Genomic DNA, 12,376 nt, shown 5'->3' with positions numbered 1-12,376 from the left:
AGATAACTGTCTTTGCTTAAGAAAGATGTTCATTTCAATTACAGAGGGTGATGCGAGAGAGTAGTTACTTTAGATTTCTCTGACATGGGTGTGCTCAGAGACCTAGATGAATTGAGGAACCAAATCACACAGCTCTCTGGCTCTGAGGCAGGAGTGGGCTTGATGTATCTAAGGAACAGTGAGAAAAACAGTATGGGAAGAAAGAAGAGATGAAGTAGATGGTAGGTGTGCAGAACAAAGGAGGGCCCTATGGGCTATGGTAAGAACTTGAATTTTCTTCTAAGTGAAATGGGACATCACTGGAGCATTTTTTTTTTTTTTTTTTTTTTTTTTTTGAGATGGAGTCTCGCTCTGTCTCTTAGGCTGGAGTGCAGTGGTGCAGTCTCGGGACCCACTGCAACCTCCGCCTCCTGGGTTCAAGCAGTTCTCCTACCTCAACCTCCCAAGTAGCTGGGATTACAGGCATGCACCACCCACCCAGCTAATTTTTATATTTTTAGTAGAGATGACTTTTCACCATGTTGGCCAGGCTGGTCTCAAACTCCTGACCTCAGGTGATACACCTGCCTCAGCCTCCCAAAGTGCTGGGATTACAGGCGTGAGCCACCATGCCTCGTCCAAGTGAAATGGAGCATTTCTAAGTAAATGAAAAACCACTTTGTACAGCAGAGACATAGTATAACGTGTATTAAAAGTTCATCCTAAAACAAAAAGTTCATCATAGCTGCTGTGTAGAGAATAGTCTGTAGGGACAAGAATGGAAGCAGAGAGATTAGGCAGTATAGGAAAGAGACTGCAGTGTACTGGGCCAGCACATGTAGCAGGACGTGATGAGTAGTGGTTGGATTCTGGACATTTTTGTAGGTAGGGCAAACAAGACTTGCTGATGGATTGCATGTGGCTTGTCAGAGACAGAAGTCTAGGATGACCTCAAGGTGTTTTATCAGAACAACTGAGTAAATGATGTTATTAGTTACTGCAATGGGAGAACACAGCAGGGACAGGAGGTTATGGGTGCAGAAATCAAGAATGAGGTTTTACTTTCTACATGCCTGGCACTGTGTTAGAAAGTTTCTGGCTACCTGGATCAAATACAGTCCCTGTACTGAAGGAACTCACAAGCTAGTTTGGAGATAGATGTATGATAGGAGTGACTGCTGAGATATGGGCAAAATACTACAGAAGAAGAGAGGATGAAGCACAAATTCTGTCTGGGGAGTTAGCGAAAAAGTTGATGGCTGAGTCAGAATTTGAGGAATTATATATAGTCAGCCCTCCATGACCATGGTTCATATTCATGGTTACACATCCATGGAGTCAACCAATTTTGGATCAAAAATATTCAAAAAACAACAATAAAAAATAACACAACAATAAAAACAATACAAATAAAACTATAACATAATAGCAATTTACATAGTATTTACATTGCATTCAGTATTATAACTAATTTAGAGATGATTTAAAGTATATAAGAGGAGGTGCATAGGTTATTGCAAATACTATGACATTTTATATAAGGGACTTGAGCATCTGCAAATTTTGGTATCTGTGAGTAGTCCTGGAAGCAACACCCTGTGGATACAAAGTGATGATTGTACTAGAATTTCCGAAGTGTAGTCCTTGGAGTCTCCGCATCGGAATCACCTAGGGTCTTAATAAGAGGCAGATTTCCAAATATCACCTCAGCCTCAATGAATCTGAGCTCTGGAGGTGAAACTTGGGAATCTGGACTTTAACATGTGCTCCTTGGTGATCTTGATGTCTTTGAAATCTTGAGAATCTATGACCAAAAGCCCCATTCCAGACAAGTGACAGAAATCAACTACTGTCATTTCTGAGCCATCCACAAGTGTCATGGGATTGGCTTCTCGCCATTAGGCATCCTAGAAGCAGGAGAAGGAAGTCACAGCACTCATGGAGTTCAGCCAGCATTTGTTTGCAGTGGTGATGATAATTATAATAGGGCTTTCCTGTACTGTTTCCCTTAATACATTCAAGCACTGTAAGTCCCTACATTAATCCTCACACGTTTTTAAGGTAGATATTAAGATCCTCATTTTATAGATGAGGAAACTGAGCCTTGGAGAGTTTAAATATCTTGCCTGATATCACACAGCATCATGATTTAAAGTTTAATATGTCTGTCTCTAGATCGTGACTTTTAAGCTACTTCTTTTTAGTACACCTCCACCTTCATTCGTTTATTCATTCCTTTATTTATTCAATGAATGTCAAGTGCCTATATTATCCTAGGCATCAGAATTGCAATGGTGCATAAAAGAGTAAAATAGATACACTCACTCCCTGTCTTCACAGAGTTTATAAAAGTTGAACATTTTCAACTTTTATAACATTATTATAGTTCTATAACTTTATAAGTTTTTATAGTAGGAAAGACAGATTTTAAACAAACGATCACAAAAACATTCAATTTAAACCTACGGTAAATATTATGACAGAAAAGGATGGAAGACTCTGAAGAGTATTTGACAGTGGAATCTAGTCCAATTGGAGGTGAGTTGGGGAATTCTTTCCTGAGGAATTAATCCTTTAACTGAGGTCCAAAGGCAGAGAGCAAAGGGATGGCCAAAGACATTCTAAAAAGTGAGAGTAGCGTGCACAAAGGCCCTGAGGTGCCAGAAAATGTGGCCTTTTTAGAGAACTGACAGTTAGCCAGTGGGGAGGTGGAGCTTAGTATGTGAAAGGAAGGGGCAGAAGGTGAAGCCGAAGGCATCCTCAGAGTCCCATCATGCAGGGCTTTGTAAGCCTCGTAGAGTTTTCTCTTTAACCTAAGAGTATCTGGAAGCCATTAAAGAGTTTTCATCAGGAGTGCAACATGGACCAAATTTTGGTTTTAAAATCTCTGGCTGCATTTGTGGAGGATGATCTGGGAGGAAACCGAGTGGAGAACAATTGAGAGAACAGATAGAAGACTCCAGGAGAGATGGTGGTGACTGAGATGATGATGAGATGATGAGGAGAGAATATATTAGTGATCTATTTCAGAGATAAAATAGTTGGAACTTGAAGATGGATTGGATATGGGGTAGAGAATGAAGGAAATCAGTTGCCTTGGATGGCTGATGAGGTTCTGGTTTGGAGAGCTGGGTGGAGGAGGGTGCCATTCTCTGAGAGGGAGGACACAGTGGGAGGGCTTTGTTTGGTGGGTGTAGTAGGCAGAATAATGTGCCCCTGCTGAGATGTCCACGTCCTAATCTCTGGGACCTGGAAATATGCTACTTTATATGGCAAAAGAGACTGTGTATCTATGATTAAGAATCTTGAGATGAGACTTTCCTGGGCTGTCCAGGAGGATCCCATGTAATCACAAAAGTCCTTATCAGAGGGATGCAGGAGAATCTGAGTTAGGAAGAGCTTGGAAGATGCTACTCAGCTGGTTTTGAAGATGGAGGAAGGGGCCATGAGTTCATGAGTGTAGGCAGCTTCCAGTAACTGGAAAAGACAAGGAAACAATTCTCCCCTAGAGCCTCCAGAAGGAATGCAGCTCTGCCAACACCTTGATTTTAGCCCAATAAAACCCATTTTGGACTTCTGGTCTGCAAAAATATAATCATAAAAGAATAAATTTGTGTTGTTTTAGCCACTGAGTTTGCAGTAACTGGTTACAGAAGCAATGGTAAACTCTGATCTCTGGGACAGAGGTCCTATCTTTCCCTACCCCTGTCTTGCCACCCACGGTTGTCCTATTCCTTTCCTTGAACTCCTAGTCCTGGAGTTTATTCTGATCTTGTGCCTGAAGCTTTTTGTTTGTTTTTATGTTGGCTTTACACAGGACTGTGGAGGTCACAAAGTTCAGTCCTTATTTTAGTTAACAAAGCCTGGGAGGTAGGAATCGGGGGACAAAGATGACTTGCCCAAGGTCAGTCAGTGATCTGGTAGCATTGCTGGGATCAGAACTCAGATCTCTGGACTCCTGAGCCAAAGCTCTCCCTATTCCTTCCATGGGGCAGGCTCAGGCCCCCATCTTTATAGAATAGTCCAGATGTCTACACCTCTTTTGACTCCTGACATGTCAGACTCCACTGACTGGCCCCTCTCTTCCAGCTGCTACCCTCTGTCTTGGCTCCTGATGGAAGTTTCCACTGACTATTCCCACCTACCCCAGCTGCCAATGAGCCCAACAGGGTGCTGACTATGCTGCCAATTGTGTGCCGCATTTAGTTGCCATGGTTCTCTTGCTTGGTTGATTTGTTTGTTGGCATCACATGCCTGCAAATACCAGATGTCCAGAGAAAGTCTCCTAAGTTATTTAACCTAATAAGACCTATTACTTCAGTGGACAGTTTGGAGTATTTATTCAACCTCCCCTCCTGCTTCTTCAGAATTAAGGCAAAACAAAAGGATGTTTTCATAAATGCATACCAAATACTTTCAAGCATGTAGGAAAACACATGGCTAAATGGTTTTCGAGCTGCTCTTTAGCTCCTCCATCAGCCAGATGGCCTAAAACCCTTCTCACCCTCTCCTTAGTGCCCAAAGCTGGATTGGGGAAAGGAGTGGCCTACTTCAGGGCTTGGGGAAGCCAGCACAGCATGTACCCAATTTAGTGCAGTTGTGGAACTGGAAAGGACTGCAGAAGGTCAGCTAATCCAATCCCCTGCTCTTAGGTGAACAATGCATTACATAACACAAGGTAGTGATTGTTGCAATTATTTCAAAACTCCTTCAGGGACAAACATTTTATAATTTGTCCCTGAAAAATATGCAGACTCAAAACTAGCCAATTTAATTAATTATTTATTTATTTAGAGATGAGGTCTTATTTTGTCACCCAGGCTGGAGTGCAGTGGTGTGATCATAATTCACTGCAGCCTCAAACTCCTGGGCTCAAGTGATGCTCTTGTCCTAAATGACCCTTTTGCCTTAGCCTCCCCAGTAGCTGAAATGACAGGTATGTACCACCATGCCTGGCTAGTTAAAAAAAATATATATATATATATTTTTTTTAAACAGAGGGTCTCACTACATTGCCCAGGCTGGCCTAAAACTCCTGGCCTCAAGCAATCCTTCCACCTTGGCCTCCCAAAGTGCTGGGATTACAGTCGTGAGCCACTATGCCCAGCCAAAACTAGCCATTTTAAAGCCCAAGACAGAATTCCTAAAAATGACCCCAGCTGTACTCCCTCACCTGCCCAAATGTCCACATTTGGCAGACCTCCAATCCTACAGCCCAGCCCCCTGCAATTACAAGAACTAACAACAACAATAGTTCATGCTGCAGGAGTGAGGCTCATGACTTTTTCAGGGCTCAGCTAGAATCATACCCAGCAGATGAGTGGAGCAGGACATAGGGGAAATGTATAAATAACACAGGACTAGTCTGGGGAATGGGAGAGGCCACATAGTTAATGGCAGTGTTCAAATCCAGATCTTCTCAGTCAAAATAAAAGGCTTTTCCTTCATGCCAGATTTGCCTCCTTGTATCAACTACTATAGAAATACAAAGGTGAATAAGATACCACTCCTGCACTTCAGAAGTTCATAGTTAAGCAACTTTGGACATTCAGGAAGAGATTACATTAAAATGGACATCGAAACCCCTTTGTTCACATGAAACAAATATATTCTGAGATACACAGGGGTTGACAGAAAGGTGCAAAGGCCTTACACATAAATTGGAGACTGTTCTCACCAACTGTCAAAGTCTACCTCTAACAAGGTTAAATCAGGAAATCACTACAAAACTTAATCATCTGGAAGGACTTTGATTACAGTACCCTTTTCTTCAAAAACTATCCATGCCTTTTTATTGTTTAAAAGTCTTCAGCCTGGAATTAGTCCTTTCCGTCTCTTATGGCATTTAGCACAATGTCTCACACAGCAAAGGGATTAAAATTTGCTTAGCTTGGCAAAAACCACAAAAGGTACACCTTCAAATACCAGCCCAATTCCTCTTTTCCTGGCCCTAATGAGTATGTTTCCCACCTTATATTCCCTTCATCTACCTACAGTTTAATTTAATTAAATAGTTCTTAAGTATCTATTGTACATGCTAAGCTTGGAGCTGGAGCTATGAAAATAAATAGACTCTGTGATATAGGACAGGACATCCTTCAACTTCCTGCTCACAACTACAAACTTAATTTTATTTGCAACGTTATCCTCTGCTTTCCTGGCCCCCCATGAAGGTGGTAGCCATTCTACCTAAGGCCAAGCCAGCCCAAGGTTTGAATCCTAACGCTTCCTGCTTCTTCTAAGTCTCCATTAATCATTCTCTCTGATGTTTTATCCCCTCATTTTCTATTGGAAAGGACTTCATGGCATTTCTATAGAGTCTTCCCTTAAATATTTAAGTCTCTGTATTCCTTTTTATAAAATTCTCAAATATCCTTAAGCTCCTCAGTCCACCCCAGAACTACCCTGTCTCTCCTCCCATCTGGAACCAAGTTTCAGGGAAGAGTTATCTATAAGATCCTTCTGCTTCAGTTTCCTCGCCTTCCATTCACTCCTCAACACCCTGCCATCTGGTCTTGCCCCACTATTCCATAACAAAAGGACCATATTTTGGCCCTATTATTAATAGCATTCGACCCTTTGCCTCCAGGATAACACATTCTCTAGATTTCTTCTCCCCTCCCTGAACAGTCTTTCTCAAGCTCCTTGGTAAACTTTTCTTTCTTGGCTCATCCCTTGGACTTTGCTGCTACTTTGAGCTCTGTCTGCAGGCTTCTCTTCTCATCACATCCTCCCTGGGTGAGTTCACACCCTCTAAATTCTTCATTTGCCATCTTTGTTCTGATGTCTCCCAAATGTTGACAGCTAGCTCAGATCTCTCTTTTGAGGGCCAAACTTCTACACCCATCTGCTCACTTAACATCTCTAGTTAGATATTCTATACACACCTCAGACTCCAAATCTATACTTATCACCTTCTCTCACAAACTATCTCCTTTTCTTAAATTTTCTTTCTCACTGAATGGCACTGTATCCATTCTGCTGTTCAAACCAGAAACCTTGAAGTCCATAACAATTCCCTTTTCTTCCTCATTATCTGCATCTAGTGAGTCACCAAGTTTAATCAATTTTAGCTCCTAAATATCTTTGGACTCCATCTCATTTTCTCCATCTCAGCTTCTCTGCTATCTGGATTGATACAACAGTCCCATGACTACTTTCTCTGGCTCTGGACTGGTCTTTCTCCAATCTATTCTCTATAATTGGACAAAATAATCTTTCTAAAGGACAAATATTTCCCCTGCTGAAATCCTTTTAGGGACTCCCTATTCCTCTCAATATAAAGCCTAGAACAGATCCCTGATCCCCATCTAGTTGCATCTCTTATTAATTCCTTCCCTGAAGTTTGTGCTCCAACTGTGCTGATCCAGTTATGGTTCCACAAATATACCATACTCTCACCTCCAAACTTTTAAACATTCTGTGCCTTGGTTTAAAATGCATCTACCAGCCAACCCCTTGCCTCCCCACTTGGCTTTCCAAGATCCTACTCTTTTTTCAGCTATCAATCTAGAAATAGAAATACTTTCCTGACCACCGGACTGAAGATAGGTCTCCTATGTCCTACTACAGAATACTCATCATAGTTCTTCCTTATTACTCTACTGTCATTGCTTGTCTATCCATAGGTTATCCCCAGTAGCTGATTGGCTCCTGGAAATCAAGGTCCATGTCTTATTCACTTTATCCCAGAGCCTGGAATGTAGTAGGTTCTCAATATACTTTTTTTTTTTTTTTTTTGAGATGGAGTTTTGCTCTGTCACCCAGGTTGGAGTGAAGTGATGCGATGTCAGCTCACTGCAGCCTCCACCTCCTGGGTTCAAGTGATTCTCATGTCTCAGCCTCCTGAGTAGCTGGGGCTACAGGCATGCACCACCATGCACAACTAATTTTTGTATTTTCAGTAGAGACGGGGTTTCACCATGTGGGCCAGGCTGGTCTGGAACTCCTGACCTCAAGTGATCCATCTGCCTTGGCCTCCCAAAGTGCATGAGCCACCACGCCTGGCCACAATACACAATTATTTAAAAATAAAAGAATATTTAAATGCAGATTTGTTTAAAATTAAATAAATATATAAATGAACACATATGAAGAATATATAAAGGAGTGGAGAAATATAGATATATAGATATCCATAATACTATGATATATATGATCTAAGTTATGATTAATAATAGCCACAATAATAACAATAATGTAGCTAACTTCTACTGAGTGCCTATTATGTGTCAGCATCATTATAAATACTTTGTACTTATTAACTCAATTGATCCTCTTAATATCTTTAGAAGGTAGGGATTAATTCAAGGTACTGGGGGTGTATAGAAGAGGGAAGATTTAATTCTGCTGGTATTGAGGGGGTGTCAATGTAGCTTCAGAGGGAAAGTGGCTTCTGGGTAGGTCGTAGTGAAAGCCTTGGTTTTGGGTGAGATTGGAACCCTGGGGAAGAATATCTGGTGGGGATACTGGGCAGGAGTGGTAAGAGAAGTCTGAGAAAACCTAGGGGAAGTGGCACTAGAAAAAACAGGTAAAGAGAGAGCTTCAGAATGGAAGAGTGTTAAATGTCCTAGTAATGTCTAGTAGTAAAAGAACATAGGCTCTGGCACCTCAAGTCCTAGGTGCCCTTTTGTGAGAGTAATTTTAGTAGACTCATTCATACTAAAGCAGATTAGGGAAGGAATATAGGCGAAGAAATGTAGAGAATGATACAGAGTTCTCATACAGAAAACTGGTAGTGAATGAAAGGAGAGAAAAAGAAAAGGCAGGCAGGGTCAAGGGGAGACTTTTTTTTTTCTTTTTCTAGATAGGAGTTAACTGGACATGGTTTGATTTGGTTTTGGTTTGGTTGTTGATTTTTAACTGAAAGGAAGACTCCCATTGACTAAATATTGAAGATTAAAGGAGATCAGAAGAGGCAGGACAGACTAGGATGATTCTGGGAAAGACAGCAGGTCTTCATCTGATTGGGGAAAGAGACAGGTGAATTACTGACAAGGGGATTCAACTGGAGGAAGTTCTCCCTTGATGGTCTCTATCATCCCTGTGGAATATAGTATCATAGTTAAGATATTAGAACCCTGTTCAACCCAGTCTTCTTGATAAAGGAAGAGATGAGGAAAAAAGAAGAGATTTTCTTTAAAAATTATGGCTATTGTATATATCACATTGAATAAACAGGAGAATAGATGGGAAAGAAATGCAAAAGAGTCAGCCATACATAGTTCCTTTGAATGAATCTAGGGAGCCAAATGGAAGCAAAATATCATTCTGCGAAGGTACATCTATGTTCATTAAACTAGACCATAACCTGCATGAACCCAGGATATGAGACTGTGTTGTCCACTATTGCATCCACAATGCCTATTTCAGTGCCCAGCCCATACCAGGTACTCAATAACAGTTTTTTAGACGAACGAATAAAAATTCAAACACTTAGAAGTTTTATTTAGCTATTTTAATCAAGGTTAAAAACAGAGCCAGCTTCATGGGTATGTGACCTGGGCAGTTTCACAGGGCCCCATGCCCTGAAGGGCCCCTGGCTTGGTTTAATGCTTTGCAGTCACTGTGAAATTTTCAATAATATGAACAAGGGGACCCACATTTTCATTTTGCACCAGGCCACACATATTATGTAGCCAGTACTTCTTAAAAAAACCACCACATATTTCTATAAATTTTCAGTAAATGGATATTTTAGATGCATATGAATGCCAAATTACCCATAGAAATTTATCTTTAAAATTAAAAAAGTATATTTCAGGCTTACCTGAAATGGTAGATTGTGGTTTTTCTTTCTTAAAATATGGTTCATACTCTCTGTAGACAATTTTCTTAAAGGAAGTTGCAGAAAGATTCAAACTGCAAATAAAATACAAAAACTAATTTGAAATGCATATTCAACATCTATTTCTCACATTACAAAAAAAGTAGATCTCTCATATCTTCAGACTTCTAGTAGAATACCAGTATCTTTATTGTATTTCAGAAGCCCACCGTTTTATAAATATGATCAATAAGTAAAGTTAATGAAACAATTATTGGTCTCTTCAAAAATATCCTGTTATGATAACTATTTGTTTACAAGTTAATCTACCCTAATATCATTCCTCATAATCAATTTTCTAAAAAGAACCCAATATCACAGCAGAAACCCAAACTGTAGGTTTAGATTTTCTATGATTAAAATATGACCAAATCCTTTATGAATAAATATATGAGCTGTTTTTCAACTGATCAATCAAATATAGTTTTAATCTACTGGGGAACATCGTGAAAAAGTATTGATTTGGTGGAATTTATTTCTAGTTGAGAGGTGAGAGATGGCTAATGGGGTAAAAGCCCTGGGATTCATATTGGAAACAAACAAATGAAAAAACTGTTTTAGAAAGAGTCAATAACTTGTCCAAGAGATACAGTTGATAAGTGGCAGAACTAAGATTAAAAAATATGAAACCACTGCATTCATGATTTTAAATAAAGTTAGAGAGAGGACAGACAACAGGGAGAGTTGTGAGTGGTGGGTTACTTTCCTGTTTTTGCTGTTGTTGTTATTGTTCTGTACCTCTAAAGGCAAATCATTCTTATCCTTGTCTTAAACTCAAAGATGAGAGTAAAAGGAAAGAGAATTTGGAGAAAATACTCCACAAATGTCTAAATCAGTTGATCAGAGTGGCTTTGTTTTGCTTCCTAATGTGGGGACAGTGGCCCAGCCATAATCAAGACATAACAGCACCCACATATGCCATGACTTCTATACAGCGTGGTGGCTAGGGTGCAGGCTGTGAATTCAGTATCTCTGGACTTGAAGCCTACATCTACCTCTTATTGTTTTACTTTGAAAAGTTTACTTAATCAATTTGTGCCTCAGTTTCTACAACTATGAGATTAATACTGAAATCTCCTTCACAGAATTTTTGTATAATTTTAAATAAGTTGATATGTGCAAAAGGCATAGAGCTGGCACACTAGAAATACTCAATCCATGTTAGCTAGTAATATTATTTGGTAAATGTAATAAGAGTTAGTCTTTACCCTTCAGGTTTTCACAGAAAGCAAAAACAAATCTGTAGTTACAGTAATGCTCACAAATTTTAATATGTGGAATACAGGAACTGTGTTAATATGTGGGGGCAGAATTAAAGGAGGCATGTAAGTACTTTTAGAATAGCTAGATAGAGAAGGTAGTGGATTCTCCATCACTGGCAGCATTCAAGTAGAAATTAGACAACTACTTGGTAAGGTCATTGGTGCTGAGGGCAAGGGGAAAAGTAGAAGGTTAAAGCATGGAAGTTGAATATGAATTAAATGACCTCTTAGCGTTCTTATAACTTAAGAATTCTAGGATTCTATATACTAATGTCCCTAATGTGGAAGTCCATTTTCATTTATTTATTTTTAGTACAATTGAAAAGTTATTGTCCTCCCCTGCCCCAGATCTTTAATACAGAAATGTAGATGATGGTGTAAAATCTTTACTAAAAAAAATCAGTCTCTTACATGGAGTAATTTCAACAGAGAGATGTTTTCTAACATGTTTTACTATGTATGCTGTGTATTCATACTGAGGTATGTCTATTTTGATCTGAACAATTTCTATTGGAAAATAATCTATCTGATTAAAAAGTTACAGATGATATGAATTCAAACAATGTGTATGATGAGTTTTTCATTTATAAGGATTGTTTAAAGATGATTTGTTCATAATCAAAAATTATATAAAGCTAGAACCCTAGAATGAAAATGTATGTGTATCTTTTCTTCAATATCTCTTTGTATACATGTGAGTGACTAAACAAGTTTTATAAGGAAATTTTTGAAAGTGTTCACCTTAGACTTGGAGCAAGAATAATAGATACAATTTTACCTTTAAAAGGCATTGTCCTGCTAATGTTATATGAAATAAGTAGATAGATTTCTGCTTTGTGCTAAAATACACTTTGCCAAAAGATGGAGTTGTCTATGTTGATATTCACCTAGTGAGTATCATAGCTCTAGGGGCAGGACAAGTTAGAACAAGTTCTTAGTTTAAGCAGCCACATATATGGATTAGATTTTTCATAAGAAAATGCTAGAGAGAAATGATATGATTTAGGGTTAAACAATATGACAGTTTGTCTGGGTTGTGTTTCTATGGTTTTGACTCAACAATTGCTACCAGAGGAACGAATCTCCAGAACTTTGGAAACTTACCCACAGGGTGAGGGGACAGAATGACCAGTCATGGTTCCCTGTGTACTCACCATGTGAATCAGACCTTTGCCCTATCTGGTTCTGCCTCCAGTATTTTGCTTGTTATTTTCAATGCTAACTACAGACAAGAGAAAAAACTCCCAAGTGTAAACCCAGCATGCTACAAGAAAGCCAACAACTAAGTCTGCATTCTACTCATGAGCAG

At 39.4% G+C, this 12,376-nt stretch overlaps 1 protein-coding gene across 1 annotated transcript in view; it reads right to left on the bottom strand.

The window, feature by feature from the left end:
- Positions 1-12,376, bottom strand: part of F5 (coagulation factor V) — a 72,249-nt gene that overhangs the window by 58,420 nt on the left and 1,453 nt on the right. Inside the window, exon 2 of the mRNA XM_054495473.1 lies at positions 9,749-9,840. Coding sequence (XP_054351448.1) covers positions 9,749-9,840 — 92 coding nt within the window. The remainder of the gene's footprint in view (positions 1-9,748; positions 9,841-12,376) is intronic.

This window comes from Pongo pygmaeus, chromosome 1 (assembly GCF_028885625.2).
Source record: "Pongo pygmaeus isolate AG05252 chromosome 1, NHGRI_mPonPyg2-v2.0_pri, whole genome shotgun sequence".
NCBI classification, from domain to species: domain Eukaryota; kingdom Metazoa; phylum Chordata; class Mammalia; order Primates; family Hominidae; genus Pongo; species Pongo pygmaeus.
Note: the sequence above shows the minus strand (reverse complement) of the source record. Positions and strands in the feature narration are given on the sequence as shown.